This window comes from Cervus canadensis, chromosome 1, assembly GCF_019320065.1.
Source record: "Cervus canadensis isolate Bull #8, Minnesota chromosome 1, ASM1932006v1, whole genome shotgun sequence".
Taxonomy (NCBI): Eukaryota; Metazoa; Chordata; class Mammalia; order Artiodactyla; family Cervidae; genus Cervus; species Cervus canadensis.
The window spans coordinates 37,450,878-37,470,935 of NC_057386.1; the positions used below are offsets into that span (position 1 = coordinate 37,450,878).

The 20,058-nt window shown below is 41.2% G+C and overlaps 2 protein-coding genes across 4 annotated transcripts in view; one reads left to right on the forward strand and one right to left on the reverse strand.

Annotated features, from left to right (window-relative positions):
- The window catches only part of RPA1 (replication protein A1), a 44,302-nt gene extending 25,090 nt beyond the window's left edge, over nt 1-19,212 (reverse strand). Inside the window, exons 1-5 of the mRNA XM_043478319.1 lie at nt 19,058-19,212; nt 14,735-14,785; nt 12,934-13,012; nt 12,162-12,270; nt 433-521 (exon numbers count right to left, since the gene is read on the reverse strand). Coding sequence (XP_043334254.1) covers nt 433-521; nt 12,162-12,270; nt 12,934-13,012; nt 14,735-14,785; nt 19,058-19,090 — 361 coding nt within the window. The 5' untranslated portion in view covers nt 19,091-19,212. The remainder of the gene's footprint in view (nt 1-432; nt 522-12,161; nt 12,271-12,933; nt 13,013-14,734; nt 14,786-19,057) is intronic.
- A 151-nt stretch (nt 19,213-19,363) lies between these two features.
- Nucleotides 19,364-20,058, forward strand: part of SMYD4 (SET and MYND domain containing 4) — a 41,269-nt gene continuing 40,574 nt past the window's right edge. For 2 of the 3 annotated variants that reach the window (XM_043478299.1, XM_043478304.1), the window contains exon 1: nt 19,364-19,624. The gene's annotated coding sequence lies outside the window, so the exon portion shown is untranslated. The remainder of the gene's footprint in view (nt 19,625-20,058) is intronic. The other variant, XM_043478300.1, reaches the window with a different exon arrangement.

The window sequence follows — 20,058 nt, forward strand, 5'->3', positions numbered from 1 at the left end:
GCAGTGGTGGGTGGTGGGGTCAGGGGCGGGGATAAGGCAGTCTGGTGGGCCTGAGCCCTTATCCTGGGAGATCTGATGCTAACTCCAGATACCCAGTGACAGAACCAAACTGAACTGTAGGAGACCCGGCTGGTGTCCATAGAGAACTGGAGAACAGCTTATTAGGGAGGAAAAAACCCACACATCTGGTCACAGCCAGAAATATGTATGATTGTTGCGTGCAGAGAAAAACAGAAGAGAGGTTTTTCCTTTACAGAGTCCTACCATCATTTTTTCAGTATTAAAAAAAAAAAATCTGAAAGAGTAACCTGTTACTTTTTCCTAGAGTAAGGCCCCCCATAGATGAACAAATGAAACTATAGCAAAAGGAAGCATTCCAGATCTATTAAGAGGTATTCAGCTGAGTGTTACAACCTATAAAAAACATTTTACCTTCATTATAAGGCATTGGATTGCCAATCTTTGATCCAACTGCTTCAGCTGATTTCAAAACTTCTAACTCCATCAAAATAACCACTCTCCTACAAAGGCAAAGGAAACGAAACATGTTAGAAAAAATAAATTCAGAAGCCCTTAAAATGATAAGCTACTTTAAAAGCCTTCCCCCAATAATCATTGTGATAAAAACTATTTCCCTTTGTCAACTGTTTTTCATTACTGAATAACTTGAGAACTATATGATATCAATTCTTACATAAATATTCCCCTTAATCTTTCACTGCATCATTATCAAGGCCTTTTATGATTGCAGGGTTCTCATTTCCCATCTAGTTTCTTAATTAAAATGCAGTGTCCTTACTACATACCGTATCTTCAAGGAGCAAATGACATGATAAGAATTTAGATTACTAAACCCAACAATATGTGGCACAACAAGAGATAATCTGTTTTTAGAAACATATACTTATCTGAACAATTACCCTTTCCCTGTGAAAACCAACATGACTATAGATTTTTTTTTACGGGGTCTTTTTTTTTTAGTACTTTAAAAGTCTTTATTGAATTTATTGTAATGTCACATCTGTTTTTTGTTGTGGTTCTTTGGCCACAAGCCATGTGGGATCTTGGTTCCCCAAACAGGGATTGAACCTGTACCCCCTGCACTGGAAGGTGAAGTCTTAACCACTGGACCACCAAGGAAGTCCCCAGAGATGTTTTTCATGTGATTACAATTAATTAAGAACTTACAGTTCTCTGTCCATCTTTCACTCTGATTAAGACCTCTCGGTAACTTCTCAAGGACCTATGACCATGAGTGAGAAACCTTTTCACATGGCCGATGTGCTCAGTGAGCTCTGGCTTCGCGCTAATCTCTCCAGTTGATCTTGCTTTCTTGTGGCACACCGCCCTCCACCATCTGTTTCCTCCCAGCTCCTGGTGTATGTCATGTTCTCTCCTGCCACAGGCCTCTGTACGTGCCTCTTTCTGATTGTGAGGGTCTCTCATTCTGCTTCGTCTAATATTCATTTCAAACATCAGGTCTTCAAGAGACGCCTCTTTAATCTTTGCTTTAGATCAGTCTTCGGCTATACTCCTTTCTACAGCCATCATTTCCTTCCTTCAGATCACATCTCTCAGGTTTAATTAACACAGGTTGACATACAATGATTAATATCTCGGTTAACTGCATGTTCCTCATTTGATTATTTACTCACATATATGATATAATTTAGTTGTATATTCATTATTGATTATCTACTCCTCCTCCTAAGCTGCCTGTTCAGTCATGGCAGGTATCCTCCAGGGTACACACACCTCAGCAACTGGTCCACAGTGGTTCTCAATACATGCTTGAACAGGAATGCCATGATCATGTTTGTATTTTTTTTTTAAACTTTTAAAAATTTTTTTATTTATTGGCTGTGCTGAGTTTTGATTGCTGCTCGGGCTTTTCTCTAGTTGTGGTAATGGTGGTGGTTGGTTTAGTTGCTAAGTTGTGTCCGACTCTTGCAACCCCATGGACTGGAGCCTGCCAGGCTCCTCTCTCCGTGGGATTCTCCAGGCAAGAATACTGGAGTGGGTAGCCACTGCCTTCTCCTATGTTCGTATTTTAAAAAGAACTGCAGTATGAAAGACTCTGAGGGGAACACAACTGGAGGCAGGGGGAAAAACAGAAGAACTGATGGGGGCCTGAATTAGCACAGTCTCAATGGACATTAAAAAGAATAGACAAGGAATGTCCCTGACAGGCTAGTGGTTAGGACTCAATGCTTCCACTGCGGGGAGCACAGGTTCAATTCCTGATCATAGAACTAAGATCCCACATGCTGTATAGCACAGCAAAAAAAAAAGGGGGTGGGGGAGCTAGTCTGGAGCAGTAGTTAAACAACAGTAAGCCCAACCTCATTGTGATGTATTCTTTAAATGGTCTGACTGCTGTAATTTGGATTTTCACATATAACTCATCAGTTTGTGCAACCTTTAGCAGGTTTTCATATCAAGGCTATATTACTTCAATAAAATAAGCTTGAAACTATCTGTTCCTGAATATTACATACAGATTCACTATTTCAAAACTGATAGGTATTTAGCAGTGGATATTTAACTACCTTCCAAAATTATCCAAATTACTCCAGAACACAGAAAAAAACGGAAGGCTTGTTAATCATTTAGCATTAGCCCAATAACAAAGCCTAAAAAAAAAACTAATAAAACCACTAACTTTATTCTGTAATATACATACATCCTAAATAAAATATTAGTAAGATAAATCCAGCAGCACATGTAAAGAATACACACAATACCAACTTAGAGAAAACACAGATGACAAGGACACATTACGACTTTATAAAGATCTAATCAGCAGAACTGAGACTGTGGGAAACAGTGAATGAGGATAAAGGACAAATGACCTGGTTTCTTCAACAAATAAACACTCAAGGAAGAAAAAAGGGAGGAGGAACCTATATTCACAGAGACTTAAAAGAACTATCAACCTACTTCAGTGTGAGCTTCCCTTTGGATCCTGGTACAGATAAATTATTCACACACACACACACACACACACACACACACATGAATACTTGGAAACTGAACAGTGACAAAATATTTGGTATTTTAGGCACTAAAATAAAGAGTTTTTTTTAAAAAGAACTACTACCTTTTAAAAATATATACTAGGGATTTCCCAGCCATAAGAGACCACATATTACAAGATTTCATTTATGTGAAATGTTCAAAATAAGCAAATCCTATAGACAGAAAGTAGATTCATGGTTGTCTAGGGATGGGGAGGATGGGATGTTTGTGGGTGATAGCTAAAGGGTGCAGGGTTTATTTGGTGGGTAACAAAATATTCTAAAATTAATTGTGGTAATGGCTGCACAACTGAGAATAATAAAAACTATTTTACACTTTAAATAGATGAATTGTACAGTGTATGAATTATATCTCAAGAAGATGTCACAAAAAAGAAAGGAAGAAAGAAAGAAAAAGACCAACTCTGGCACAGACACAGGACTAGACAAACAGATCGATGGAAAAGATGGTAAACAGACACAGCCAGATAAGTGGAACACCAGTCTTTATCTACTTTTGTCACCAACCATCAATTCTCCACATAGCTATCAAAATCATCTCTTGGAAAGTTTAAAAAATTTAAATCAGATCATGCCAATACTCTGCCACTCAAAAGCCTATAGTTTCCCATCATACTCAGAATAAACTCCTTACCGTAGACCTCCCATGATATGGACCATCCATTTGGGAAAAACTAAGCTAAATTCTTTGTTTATATCCCATATAAAAGTAAACCTCGTATCAAATCACTATGTTGTACACCTAAAAATAATATTATAAATCAACTATACTTCAATAATAACAAAAACCCAAACCTTAAACAACTTAAAATAATCCAAATGCTTTTAAAACTAAAAAGCAGAAACAAAATAAAATCTCAAATGAACTGAAGTCTACTTAAAAAAATTCACCACAAGTGTCTGAAGCCAAGAAATGTTTTCATAACCCAGTCAGGAAGTTTCCTAAGCAAAATACAAAATTCAGAAGCCATAAAGAAAAAATGCACAAAACTAACTAAATTTAAAAAAAGTTATTAACTCCTTATCATAAGATACCATAAACAGACTATGATAAAGTGAGATAAAAGAATTACTTGATATCCCTCATTTATAAAAAGCTTCCCCCTACCCTACCCTCAGCACACACACAAAAGACAAAGTATATAATCAAATGCTATTCCAAGAAGAACTACAAATATCAATAAATGTATGAAAAGATACTTGACCTCACAAACAGGAGAATTTATTATATTTTAAATTAAAATAATGAATAGCAATTATTTTTTAAAAATCTGTAATACCTAGTACAATATGCCAACAAGGTTAAGGGGAAATAGGTATTTTTTCCCCTAAAAAACAGGTTCGTTGAAATATAACTCATATACCATAAAATTCACCCTTTAAAAGTACAATTCAGGGGTGCGATGTGGGAGGGAGGGTCAAGAGGGAGGGGACATATGTATACCTATGGCTGATTGATGTTGATATATGGCAGAAACCAACACAATTCAGTTCAGTCACTCAGTCACGTCCGACTCTTTGCGACCCCATGAACTGCAGCACGCCAAGCCCTCCTGTCCATCACCAACTCCCAGAGTTTACCCTAACTCATGTCCACTGAGTTGGTGATGCTATCCAAGCATCTCATCCTCTGTTGTCCCCTTCTTCTCCCACCTTCAATATTTCCCAGCATCAGGGTCTTTTCAAACGAGTCAGTGCTTCGCATCAGGTGGCCGAAGTATTGGAGTTTCAGCTTCCACATCAGTCCTTCCAATGAACACTCAGGATTGATCTCTAGGATGGACTGGTTGGATCTCCTTGCAGTCCAAGGGACTCTCAAGAGTCTTCTCCAACACCACAGTTCAAAAGCAGCAATTTGTTGGCACTCAGCTTTCTTTATAGTTCAACTCTCACATCCATACATGACTACTGGAAAAACCAAAGTTTTGACTAGATGGACCTTTGTTGGCAAAGTAATGTCTCTGCTTTTTAATATGCTATCTAGGTTGGTCATAACTTTTCTTCCAAGGAGTAAGCGTCCTTTATTTCATGGCTTCCAGTCACCACCTGCAGTGGTTTTGGAGCCCAAAAACATAAAGTCTGTCACTGTTCCCCTTGTTTCCCCATCTATTTGCCATGAAGTGATGGAGCCAGATGCCATGATCTTAGTTTTCTGAATGTTGAACTTTAAACCAACTTTTTCCCTCTCCTCTTTCCCTTTCATCAAGAGGCTGTTTAGTTCTTCTTCGCTTTCTGCCATAAGGTTGGTGTCATCTGCATATCTGAGGTTATTGGTATTTCTCCTGGCAATCTTGATTCCAGCTTGGGCTTCCTCCAGCCCAGCGTTTCTCAGGATGTACTCTGCACATAAGTTAAATAAGCAGGGTGACAATATACAGCCTTGACATACTCCTTTCCCTATTTGGAACCAGTCTGTTGTTCCATGTCCAGTTCTAACTGTTGCTTCCTGACCTGCATACAGATTTCTCAAGAGGCAGGTCCGGTGGTCTGGTATTCCCATCTCGTTCAGAATTTTCCACAGTTTATTGTGATCCACACAGTCAAAGGCTTTGGCCTAGTCAATAAAGCAGAAATAGATGTTTTTCTGGAACTCTCTTGCTTTTTCGATGATCCAGCAGATGTTGGCAATTTGATCTCTGGTTCCTCTGCCTTTTCTAAAACCAGCTTGAACATCTGGAAGTTCATGGTTCATGTATTGTTGAAGCCTGGCTTGGAGAATTTTGAGCATTACTTTGCAAGCATGCGAGATGAGTGCAATTGTGAGGTAGTTTGAGCATTCTTTGGCATTGCCTTTCTTAGGGATTGGAATGAAAACTGACATTTTCCAGTCTTGTGGCCACTGCTGAGTTTTCCAAATTTGCTGGCATTTTGAGTGCAGCACTTTCACAGCATCATCTTTTAGGATGTGAAAGAGTTCAACTGGAATTCCATCATCTCCACTAGCTTTGTTTGTAGTGATGCTTCCTAAGGCCCACTTGACTTCACATTTCAGGATGTCTGGCTCTAGGTGAGTGATCATACCGTCGTGATTATCTGGGTCGTGAAGATCTTTTTTGTATAATTCTTCCGTGTATTCTTGCCACCTCTTCTTAATATCTTCTGCTTCTGTTAGGTCCATACCATTTCTGTCCTTTATCGAAGCCATGTTTGTATGAAATGTTCTCTTGGTATCTCTAATTTTCTTGAGGAGATCTCTAGTCTTTCCCATTCTATTCTTTTCTCTATTTCTTTGCATTGATCACTGAGAAAGACTTTCTTATCTCTCCTTGCTATTCTTTGGAACTCTGCATTCAAATGGGTATATCATTCCTTTTCTCCTTTGCATTTTACTTCTCTTCTTTTCACAGATATTTGTAAGGCCTCCTCAGACAACCATTTTGTTTTTTGCATTCCTTTTTCTTGGGGATGGTCTTGATCCCTGTCTCCCACACAGGGATATGGAGAAGGCCATTCCCTTCTCCAGAAAGCAATTATACTTCAATCAAAAATAAATAAATTAAAAAAATATATATAATCCAGCAGTTTTTCACATATTTACAGAGTTGGGCAAGCAGCACCATGATCTAACTTCAGATCATCCTACCACCTTGAAAAGAAACCCTGTTCTCCAGGGCAGTAACTCTCCTTTCCCCCACCACGGGGAGCCAGGAATCTAACCCATGTCTGTTGCCTATTCAGAAACAGGTTCTGTTATACAAGGATCAAGAGTATGTTAATTGGTTTAATTTCTACAACACATGGCCCTGACCCCCACAATTCTAATTCTTGTAATCAACTCTTATGAAGTAACAGCATAAGCATGTAAAGATAAATGTACAATGATGACTGCTAAAGCCCTGGTTGGAATAAATCAGTGACCATCAATAAGGTAAGGAATAAACCTGGTCGCACACACACACTCAGGTTTTCAGCAGAGGTAGGAAGGAACACATGGCATCCACCCGTGACGGGAAAGAATGGAGCTTGAGTTTTTGTACTCAATCACAGCAAAGCGCTCCACCCTCCCCTATCCCATGCTCTAGAGGACAGAAAGTGGATAGAAGGCACCACTCAAGCAAATCAGGGCAGCCTGGGGTGGCAGATAACAGGTCCCAAGTGAGAAGGTTGGCAAGGAGATGGACCTAGCCTAGACTATGTCAGAGCAAATGAAGTCTGGACAGAGCTGTCCACGTTAAGCACGTGTGTGTGTGCGCTAAGCCGCTTCAGTCGTGTCTGATTCTTTGCAACCCTGTCGACTGCAGCCCACCAGGCTCCTCTGTCCATGAGGATTCGCCAGGCAAGAACCCTGAAGTAGGTTGCTATGCCCTCCTCCAGGGGATCTTCCTGACAGGGACTGAACCTCAGTCTCTTATGTCTCCTGCATTGGCAGGCATAAGATAAAAAAGAAATAACACACACACACACAAAGAAATAACACAGTAGCAATGTAACACACAACAGTACATAAAAATAACAGGAACAGAGGAGGCAGAGACAATTAAGAATCCAATCCAGAAAAAAGCATAAGCCAAGAAAGGGAATACTTTCCAAGTGTGGCTTGCAAAATAAGACCAAGAATTCAGTAAAAGTCAAAAGATGAGAAGAAACAAGAGACTGAGAAGCAAAGAGGGCTTGAAAAGTTAAGGAAGGACTTCCTTGGTGCCTCAGCGGTAAAGAATCTGCCTGCCAACGCAAGAGATGGGTTTGAACCCTGATCAGGAAAGAGTCCACGTTCAGAGCAACTAAGCCCCAGCACCACAACTACTGAGCTTGTGCTCTGAAGCCCAGGAGCAGCAACTACTGAGCCCATGTGCCCCAACATCAGAAGCCCGAGTGCCCCAGAGCCTGTGCTCCATAACAAGAGAAGGCAACACAATGAGAAGCCCGAGCACAACCAGAGAGCAGCCCCTGCTCTCCACAACCAGAGAAAACCTTGCACAGCAATGAAGACCCAGCACAACCGAAAAAAATAAAAATAAGTAAGATTGTGTGTGTGTGTGTGTGTGTGTGTGTGTGTATCTTTAAAAAAAGTTAAGGGACAAGAGAGAACAGAAGCAATATCTAACAAAGACCAAACTATGTAATGTGTCAGGAAATCTTAAGCCAAGGCATGCCTTAGAAAAAAAAGACTAGAGCAATCTGAAGACATATATGGAGAACAAAGTTATCCACAACGTAAGTGAAAACCGGAGCTCAAGTGAAACAGAAAAGGTCATTAAGGAATAACAATGGAAAAATTTCATCAAAAAGAACTGACTGCAGACTGAAAGAGCATACACCATGTACCAGAAAAGAAAAAAAGAGGAACAACTGACATTGAGACATGACCTGGTTAAGTTATTGAACTTGAAAACCAAAGAATTCTTCTATCTAATCCACAGAATTCATTCACGCTTCATAAAATGTCTTAATGATGCCCTTAACAGCGAAAGGATCCAGGATCACGTATTATATTTAACTACCGTATCTCTTTAGACTTCTTCAATGTTTGAAATTTGAAAATCAGTTACTTTATAAAATGTCTATCAATTTACCCTAGGCTTCCTTGTGATTGGATACAAATTATACATCTTCGGCAATAATATAACAGGACTGGAAAAGGTCAGTTTTCATTCCAATCCCAAAGAAAGGCAACCCCAAAGAATACTCAAACTACCACACAACTGCACTCATCTCACACGCTAGCAAAGTAATGCTCAAAATTCTCCAAGTCAGGCTTCAACAATACGTGAACCACGAACTTCCAGATGTTCAAGCTGGATTTAGAAAAGGCAGAGGAACCAGAGATCAAATTGCCAACATCTGCTGGATCATCGAAAAAGCAAGAGAGTTCCAGAAAAACATCTATTTCTGCTTTATTGACTAGGCCAAAGCCTTTGACTGTGTGGATCACAATAAACTGGAAAATTCTGAAAGCGACAGGAATACCAGACCACCTGACCTGCCTCTTGAGAAATCTGTATGCAGGTCAGGAAGCAACAGTTAGAACTGGACATGGAACAACAGACTGGTTCCAAATAGGGAAAGGAGTATGTCAAGGCTGTATATTGTCACCCTGCTTATTTAACTTATGTGCAGAGTACATCCTGAGAAACGCTGGGCTGGAGGAAGCCCAAGCTGGAATCATGATTGCCGGGAGAAATATCAATAACCTCAGATATGCAGATGCTGCTGCTGCTGCTAAGTCACATCAGTCGTGTCCAGCTCTGTGCGACCCCATAGACGGCAGCCCACCAGGCTCCCCCATCCCTGGGATTCTCCAGGCAAGAATACTGGAGTGGGTTGCCATTTCCTTCTCCAATGCATGAAAGTGAAAAGTGAAAGTGAAGCTGCTCAGTCATGTCCGACTCTTAGCAACCCCATGGACTGTAGCCTACCAGGCTCCTCCGTCCATGGGATTCTCCAGGCAAGAGTACTGGAGTGTGTTGCCATTGCCTTCTCCGATATGCAGATGACACCACCCTTATGGCAGAAAACAAAGAAGAACTAACTAGCCTCTTGATGAAAGGGAAAGAGGAGAGTGAAAAAGTTGGTTTAAAGTTCAACATTCAGAAAACTAAGATCATGGCATCCGGCCCCATCACTTCATGGCAAATAGATGGGGAAACAATGGGAACAGTGACAGACTTTATGTTTTTGGGCTGCAAAGCCATTGCAGGTGCTAACTGCAGCCATGAAATTCAAAGACACTTACTCCTTGGAAGAAAAGTTATGACCAACCTAGATAGCATATTAAAAAGCAGAGACATTACTTTGCCAACAAAGGTCCATCTAGTCAAAACTTTGGTTTTTCCAGTAGTCATGTATGGATGTGAGAGTTGGACTATAAAGAAAGCTGAGTGCTGAAGAATAGCTGCTTTTGAACTGTGGTGTTGGAGAAGACTCTTGAGAGTCCCTTGGACTGCAAGGAGATCCAACCAGTCCATCCTAGAGATCAGTCCTGAATATTCATTGGAAGGACTGATGCTAAAGCTGAAACTCCAATACTTTGGCCACCTGATATGAAGAACTGACTCATTTGAAAAGACCCTGATGCTGGGAAAGATTGAAGGTGGGAGGAGAAGGGGACAACAGAGGAGGAGATGGTTGGATGGCATCACCGACTCAATGGACATGAGTCTGAGTAAACTCCGGGAATTGGTGGTGGAACGGGAGGCCTGGCATGCTGCAGTCCATGGGGTCGCAGAGTCGGACACGACTGAGTGTCTGAACTGAACTGAATTGACACTATGTTCTCACTGCATCCAGTCAGGCAACACACTGACTTCTCTTTGTCCCATTACTTGTAATGTTAATGTCAACAACTAGAATAAGGTGCCATCTGCCAGTTTTCACTGCTGTAAATTGCTTCTTTTCCTTTTACAACTAATAATTATGCTGTGTGGGGCGTGGGGATATACTTTAACCCTAAAAATAACTTGTTCCTCATCAAAATTTCACCACCTGTTTCAGCATCTGTGGTCAGCTGAATGAACACCCTTGACCAAAATACGTCCACATCCTAACGCCTGGAACCTTCCACCACAAAAAGGGACTCTGCAGGTGTGATTTAATTAAGGGCTGAAGTGGCGTTTTTATACCAGATTATCTGATGGGCACTAAAGGCAACTACATATATCCTTCTAAGAAGAGGGAAGATGGAGTTCCCTGGTGGTCCAGAGTTAGGACTCCACACTCCCACTGGAGGGGGGCACAAAATCGATCCATGACTGGCCAACTAAGATTCTACAAACCATACTGTGCAGCCAAAAGGAAAAAAAAAAGGAGGTAGAGGCAGAATTGGTACAGAAAGAAGGGGTTATGTGACCATGGAAGGAGAGACTGGTGTGATGCAGCCACAAGCCAAGGAATGCTATTTACCACCAGAAGCTGGAAGAGGCAAAGAATGGATTCTCCCATAGAGCTCGGAGGAGTCTAGCCCAGCCAACACTATGCTCTCTGCCCAGTGAAACTGATGTCAACTCCGGACTTCCAGAAATTATTCCAGAAATAATTTGTTTTAAAACATCAAACGTGTGGTATTTTGCTAGAGCAGCCACAGGAAACTTACACAGCACGTATTAAATGTATCTTGCATATATGATGGTCGCCGAATGGTGATTTTCTAATTCTGTCAATCCATCTACATTTTTAGATGGTATTCCATCCTAAGAAAAACTTTCTGTTCCCCCTCATGTATTCATTTATTCAGTATGGACTTACAAATTCCTACTTTATTCAATAAGTTGTAATGCTACTATTTTTATTTACTTTGGCTTTTTTAAAAAAGTTTTTTGGCCACACCGTACAGTATGAAGGATCCTAGTTCCCCAATCAGAGACTGAACCTGGAACCGTGGCAGTGAAAGCATGAAGCAACAACCACTAGATTGCCAGGAAACTCACAGTTTTGATTTTTAAACTGCCCTAGATTTGGCAAGTATGACTCTGCATGCCACCAAAAAAAAGTATTTCAGCAATGGTTACTCAGGTGTGACTAACAGTTCGGTTCACCACTGTGTCTCTAGCATGGAGCATCATGTAGGTACTCTACAGTACTCTCTGTTGGCTGAAGAAAGTGTTGACTATGAAAGATTCAAGACTGCAGAAAAGGGGAAGTGTTACAGAATGAATTACATCTTCTTTTGCCCTAAAAAGTGACCCTTTTTTCATTAAAAGACACTTAAAGAGAGAATCCTAGAATCAGTGCTGCTGAAGAGATTAGAAATATGAGTTCTACATTCGGCTTTCATTTCCTGCTCTGAAGTTTCCAGTTTGGTTCCATATTTCTGTCCTATTGGTGTCCCGTTTTCAGTCGCCTGAGTTCAGAACTCAATAGCTCTGAACTCTTGGCTGACAGCTCACCACTGCCTCTTTGATTCCTAATTGAATTCTGGCATCCAATAAACTTCTATGTTCAAAAATTAGCCCCCATTTTACAACACAATACAACAGAAAAAAAACAAACCACAGGGATTTCCCTGGTGGTCCAGGACACACAGGTTCGACCCCTACTTGGGGAACTAAGATTCCACCACAGAGCAACTAAGCCTGCTCACAACAACTGAAGAGTCTGAGCACCCCAATGACAGATCCTGCGTGTTGCAACTAAGACCAGATGAAGCCAAATAAATAAATACTAAAAGAAAACCAAGACACCACATACCTTCCATCTTTCAGCGTGTTCACAATAAATCGGTTAATTTGGCAAATACAGTTGCTGGACAATCGCTCCTCCTCCACAAGAGGATTCAGCTGTGTTGCCAACATGAAAGCTGAAAAGCAGAGAGATTACTTTAGTCTCTAAGACATTTCAGTCATGACAGTCTAAAAGCTGATCATACTTGTACCAGCAAAAGAAAAAACAACGCCTTAAAAGACATTCCTGAAATTAAAACTACTCAGACTCTGTACGGTAGAAAACAGTAATAATTTGCTGTGCATTTAACACCTGCTGCTTCGATGAAATTAAGTATTTCCTGAAGTGCCCCAAATCATCTTTTCAATCATTCAGGTTTCATGACAAAGACTAAAAAAAAATCTCTTCTAGGTCCTTCACCTTGTGACTAGAGATAGTAAGTATATATTCTGCAAATTCTCTTTCTCCCCGTAAAGCTTCCAATGCAGAAATAAAACCCCAAAAAGACAAGTGTAGGACAGCTAACCCATCATATCCACTAAATGTCAATATCATCCTAAGGGAAATTAATCAAAGAAAGCACAGAGCACCACTTAGAGAAAATTAATTAAGCCAAGTGGCAGCTTTCCACTAGACCTAGTCTATTGTTAGAATGCTCTCTGCCAACTGCAATTCTGTCTGACTGAAGACATAGCCAAGCAAATGTAGACTTCTGGAATGTTCCAATTACTGCAATCAGGGTGTTGGGTGTGCTTTCATTATTAAAATACAAACTCCTAGATTTATACATCATACATACAAGACAGAGTATTCAGTCCATCACTCATAAGCAGTCGATAACGGGGTGGACTATTCCCTGTAGTAATGGGACGGATGTTCTAGGAGAGAAAACACGATTCATTAGCCAGGTTGTCTGCCCAGTCCCCAGGGATAAGTAAACCTAAGCGGCAGGAGAATGGGTTTGCCATTAGTCCCACAGAAATAGAGCTGCTTGCCCACTCTCTCAACACCTAAATCCAAGCAAAAGAAAATTGGACTTGATGATTCTCCCACCAACCTCTCCTTATTAACATTACTAAACACAACATAGATAAAAACAAAATAAATTGCCAATACTCTTGTGTTCTCTCTCTCCTAACTCAAATTTGACTGAAAATTTAATTAAAAAAATAAAAAACGTACAACAAGGCACCTAATATAGGTAAGGTACTAAGTAGGAAACATGATAAAAATACAAAAGGGGTGGGGGGGGCAGGAATTCCTTCCCCTGAAGAGGCTTACAACTGGGGTGGAGATGGAGGCAGAGAACAGCAGAGGTGTGCACATAATGACATGGGAGCAGAGCCAAGACATTTATTTCAGCCTGAAGAAAATCAGAGGCAGCTTTCTGAAGAAAATGAAATACGAAAACAGCCTTAAGAAGACTGGCAATGAGTTTGGGAGCAACAGGGAGACAAACCATTGGGCCTATTGACTCAGAATCTGTAGTCATGGTTCAGAATTCTGCTCCTATTGATTTTTAAAATCCTCAGCAAAATTTGCAAACTCCTTAAATGACTGATAGGGTTAATGAAGAATTTTAAGGAGACAAGTTCTTTTTGGGTAGAGAGCTCCAGAGGCCAGATATGAGGCAGGTCTGAGCAAGACAAACCCCAGGGCAGAACCACCAAGGAAGCAGAAGTAATGATGTGTTTTTGTTGTTGTTGTTGTTTAGTTGCTAAGTCAGGCTTGACTCTTTTGTAACCAGACTAGTCCGCCAGGTTCCTCTGTCCATGGGGTTTCCCAGGCAAGAATACTGGAGCTGGCTGCCATTTCCTTCTCCAAGGGATCTTCCCAACCAAGGGATCGAACCCAAGTCTCCTGCATTGGCAGGCAGGTTCTTTGCTGCTGAGCCACCAGGAAAGCCCACATTCCATATTATGTAGAGATTATTTCACTCTGGGCTCTACTGACTTTGAAGGGTTTATAGGAATCCTATAATCTCCAGATGCTCACAGGTAGCAGGTGTTCTTGTTATAAGATTTTAATAGTTTATCTAGAATGCTAAAAAATGACAGATGCAAAGGCAACATTTATGAATAACGGAATGATGACGCACTGAACTTGGGTTAGAAAGCTGTTCCTAAGATGAGATAATCAAGAGTAGGGGTTCAGCGGGTGGGCTATGGAGTCAGACCACCTGGGTACAAATCAGGGTTCTACTGCTTCCTGCTACATAAACTGGAACAAGTCACTTCCACTCTGAGCCTCAGTTTTCTCATCTATGAAGTGGGAATAACAACCATGTTGTAGCAAAAACAGAAATGATACTTTTCTTAAATAAAAATGGGTAGCAATATAGTATCCACCAATTATGGAAAGAACAGAAAGGCAGAGCCTCAAATTGGAACCTCCAGAGGTCAAACTCTGACTAACATAAAAGTAAAAATAAAGCCCGGTTTCTCTCTCAGAGTTACAACATGGACTGGACTAATTTTGTGATGATGAAGAGAATTTACAGCGGACAAATTTCCTAAAGTGGACTGTATATCCTCTATGAAATGTAATTTATAATTATATATAAGTTCAAAAATGTTTGACAAAAATATGCAGGTACTCACAATGACTTGGAGGATGGGTTTTATAGATGTATCTCCCTGTTGCATGATGGCCTGAAAAAAGTAAAAAAGGATTCTTGTGAGACAGGTGTTCAAATCATGATTAAAACTTGACATATTTTTAGTTTGGTATCTGGAATAAACCACAGATAACATTATTAAAAGACCCTTTTCAGAGCTTACCATTTGAGAATCCACTTTAAGTTATCACTCTGGACAAATCATAAAAGTGGGATTCATACCAACAATATACATTTATTTCATGTATGTATTCATAAAATACTGGCATCACATATGTACTCATTATTCATAACAGCACATTTATTTCCCTACACTGCCCATTAATTGGGAATTAGACAAATAAATATAGCAAAACCCTTAAAACAGAATATCATGCAGCCTCCAGAAAATGTTTATATACCACTAGTTGCCTCTTGTGAGAAGAACTGGGTGATGGGGGACACAAGTTGGAGGCTTAACTTGCACTGTGTATAACTTTTTGAATTGTCCAAATTCACCAAACTGCATATGGCTTGATATGCTACTGCATACAGTTTGATGTATTACAAACTGATAGTGTGCAAACCATATGCAATATAATTCCTATTTTATGTAAATCTAATTAAACTTCAGTAAATGTGATCTTTGTTTTGACCATGGCCCACAGCATGTGGGACCTTAGATTTTGACCAGGGATTGAACCTGAGCCCCTTGCATTGCACTGGAAATACAGAACTATAACCACTGGACTGCCAAGGAAGTCTGATTTTTTTTAAGTAGCCATTTCTGGGGAACAGAATTGGGGGAAGGGGGCAGCACCTTTCTGTTCTATCTGAGTCTAAAATCAAATGCATGTATTTCTTTACTACTCTTTTTATTTGTGCCATTAATAAATAGTGAATATTAAAACTTACTCTTCTGGGACACATAACATGACATATACACTTAAGGCAGAACTGACTTAAATTTTCCAAATTACCATTGCTAGTAAAAATACAAAGCAACGATGGTGATCATTTTGTAATGTACAGAAACATCAAATCACTATGGTGTGCACCAGGAACTAACCCTGTATTGTAGGCCAATTACACTTCAAAAACAAACAGGCAAATGAACAAACTCATAGAAAAAAAGAGATCAGATTTGTGGTTACCAGAGGCAGGAAGTGGAGGGAGGAGGAAAATCTATTCAAAAGTTACAAACTTCCAGTTGTGAGATAAGTACCAGGCTAGATGTAATGCACAACAGGATTAATATAATTAACAATGTTACATATGAAAGTTAGTAAGAGAGTAAATCCTAAGAGTTCTTATCACAAGGAAAAAAATACTCTTTTTTCTTTCGTGTGTGTAAAGTGACAGATGTTCACTAAACTGACTGTGGCAATGGTTTCGTAAGTCAGATCATTATGCTGTACACCTTAAACAGTGTGGTATTTCAATTACATCTCAGCAAAACTGGAAGGAAAAAAAATGCAAAGCAACAGAATGTAATGCTCAAAAGTATGTGTTCAAATCCTCAGCTGGTCCACAAACTACTTCTCTGCATTTTAATTTCTTCGTCTGCAAGACGGGGTTAAAGATAAAAATCTACCTTACAGGGTTATTTTAAGTACTCACTATAATGAAGTATCTGGCACATTGGAAACGGTCAAAAATATCAGTTCCCTTCCTCTCTCTATTACCTAGTTACTTAAGATAAAAATACTATTAATTCTATTTACCACAATAGTTCCATGAATAAGCTCTTATTAGCTCTTGCTGAAAATGTCCCTACTATTTGTGTGTGTTAGTTGCTTGCCCTTGGGGGTCTATGTCTTTTCAACTAAAATATTACTTGCCTTAGATGAGAAATTTGACAAAGGTTCTCTACCGAAATACACACATAAATTTTCGTTGTCATTTATGAACAAGACCTAAGTAATACTACAGCTAACACTGTAAATGTTTACAAAAGTTTGAACGTGACAAAAACTAACTCGGCAAATTATTTAAATGATACCTCAGTCACTGTTTTTAAAAGTAAAGAACAATTCCTAATTTGTCTTAAAGACGCAGGGTTGCAGCTATAAAGGAAACAAGGACTACAATCTGCAATCACTTCTCAAGGTTAATTATTTTTAATTTATTAAAATATTCACTCCAATGAGGAACACATGTAAATCCATGGCTGATTCATGTCAATGTACGGCAAAAACCATTACAATATTATAAAGTAATTGGCTTCCAACTAACAAAAATAAATGAAAAAAAAATATTCACTCCACTTTGCCAACTGTATCTCCTCATCCACCTGTCCCTCTCTTTTCACTGCCTCATATGCAATTGCTGCTGCTGCTGCTAAGTCACTTCAGTCGTGTCCGACTCTGTGCAACCCCACTGACGGCAGCCCACCAGGCTCCTCTGTCTCTGGGATTCTCCAGGCAACAATACTGGAGTGGGTTGCCATTTCCTTCTCCAATGCATGCATGCTAAGTCGCTTTAGTCATGTCCTACTTTGTGCAACCCCATGGACAACAGCCCACCAGGCTCCGATGTCAACAGGATTCTCCAGGCAAGAATATTGGAGTGGGTTGCCATTTCCCTCTCCACATACACAATTAGTAAACATTTATTGGGCACCTCATACTGGCCAGCACTGCTCCAGGAATCGGGGAGACTGTGTTGGGCAAAAAAAAAAAAAAAACAAAACAGACAAGATTTCAGGCTTCAGAGCATTTACAGTCCAGTGGGGGGAGGCAGAAAGAAACTGACATTAATGAAATGAACAATATTTAATGTAAAATCATATCTGTGACTGTTAATAATGGGTAACAAGTAATGAACATTTATTATGTATCAGACATGAACTAAGCACTTTAAATTAACAGCTCATTTAATCCTTCCACTAACCAGAGGCAACATGTACTAGGTATGACAAGCCTGTGAAAGAAGAGGAAAGGCAGAGTTTAATATTTTGCCTGAAATCACAGATAACAGGTGAACAAACAGGAATTAGGGTCTGAAAATAAAAGGACTTAAGCCTAGCAAAGTGAGTCAAGGAAGAGTTCTTTGAGGAAGTAACTGAGTGGAGATTATGTTAGTCAACAAGAGAAGAATGAAGAACAACCCGTTGTTAATTGGCTACACTCCAATAAAAAATAAAAAATTTAATAGCAATAATAATAAAAGAACCACCCAGGCAGTGGTTTAAGAATGTTCAAAGCCCCTGTGGAAGGCAGGAGTATGAAATATACCAGGAATTTACAATTTACGTTAAAAAAGTCTGGAAAAAAGGAAAGAACAGGTAGGAATATGCTATGTTGGGAATGGCAGGAGTAAGATTATGCTGGGTAAAAGGAAGAAGGCCAGGCACAAGTAATGGTGCCAGTGTGCCTGGAGAGAAGAAGCTGGATTTAAGAGACATATGTGATGGTATAACAGACAAAACTTAGGGACGGACTGGATAGCCAGGGTGACAGAGTTTATAGGAAGAACGATTCCGCAATTTCTGGCTAGCATAACTTAATTAATAATGGTGCCATGCATCCAGATAGGGGACAGCAGAGGCCCAAATTTAGGAAGATATTAGATTTGGTTTGTGACATGTTGAATTTAAAATGTTTTTGAGATATCAAGTACACAGATGATAGAGGTTTGTCTTTCAGAGTAAAGTTGGCCCTGGACAAAAAGAAACTTGTGAGCAACTGACATAGAGACGGTAATTTGATTGTCTTGGAAGAAGAGGGCCTAGGGTTGAGCCTCGATTCAACAAAAATTTACAGAAGGATCTGCAAGTAAGACGGGGAGAGACAAGCCAAGCTGAGCCATAGAAACCAAAAGAGGATTCTACCGGAAGAAAGCGATGCCCAATAGTCAAACGCTGCTGGAACTGATAAATTTAGATCTCGAAAGTGTCTGTTGGATTTAACAGCCCCAGGAGGCACTGCTGACTTCAGCCAGGGTTACAGTGATCAGGGAGGGGAGTAACTAATTCGAGTCGGTTACAGGGGAATGGGAGGCGAGGAAAAGAACTGAAAACTGACAACTCTTGGAGAAAGTTTCGCTGCGGATGGGGTAAGAGGAGAAGAAAGAGTGGCTGCAGGAGAGAGATGGGCGAAAATCAACCGTTTACTTTGTTTCAACTCCTTACGCAGGAAAAACATGAGCATGTTTAAAAAGATGACGATAAAAATGCGTTAACTGATGATTCTAGGGAGTCATCCGGCGGTCCCTCCCCAGCCCCCACTATCACTCCGGCTCCAGTGTTCTCTCCCCCTTCTCCACCCGCACGGCCCCAGGCCCACAGCCGCCCCGCACCGCGCCCAGCTCGCAGGCGTCGCCTCACCGCAATGGCCCCTTCGCTCAGGTGGCCCACCATGGTTCCGCCGCAACAACTCCCGCGCTCCGGCTCCCCCCACGCAAGCCTGGCTTTACTCCTGGGGACCGGCGCGCTCCAAGGCGATTGGCCGGGGGAGCTGCGTGAACCGCCCCCGCCTCCCGACGTGCGCACCGCACGGGGCGGTCTGAGGACCGAGCAGCCACCGCATTGGCTGAGGCGCGGCACGCGGCTCACGTGACCCACCGGAGTCCGGGTCCCGGGCCTCTTCGCGGGATGGCGGGGGCCTGGGGGCGGGGCGCCGAGCCGCGGGGCGCGCGAAGCGTGACGCGGGAGCTGCCAAGGGCGCAGGGCGGAGGCGTTCCGGGATCTTTCCCCGCGGGCTCTAGGAAACATACCGCACTCGGCCTTTGGCGGGCAGCCACAGACTGCTAGCCCAGAGGAGTGTTCGAGGGGTTCCCTCATAATTCTGCTACTGAAGGTAGTCAAAACAGTGACTTGCTTCTTTCAGCAATCCCGAGCTGAGCTCCCGCAGGTGCCAGACCCTGAGCTTGGCACAGTGGGGTGTCTCTCAAGGTAAATAAGACCTGGTCCCTAACTCCCAGAGGGGAGCACAGTATGTCGAGGGAGTTTCTGCTGTGAGTAGCCTTAACTCAGTGTAGACGTGGTTTGGGCCCAGGAGAGACGCAAAGTGTGCGCCTGTCGTCACAGGTGGCAAAATCAGGGAAAGCTTCCCGGAGTGGGAACCATTTGAACTGAGTCTTGAAGGATGTGTGGAAATTCGGATAGCAGGGTGCAGAGGAAAAGCGAGACTTGATCAGAAAGTGAGCCAGGGGTCAAATAATAAAGGGTTTCTACTGGGCTTCCCTAAGTTCTAGGAGGAGCATCAGTGAATTTAAGGCAGAGAACTGACATCGGTCTCAGTATGGAGGATGGACTAAATTGGGAAGGGGGAACTGGGAGGGGGAGTCTGAGGGCCTGAAGACTTATTATGACACTGGAGAAAGAAT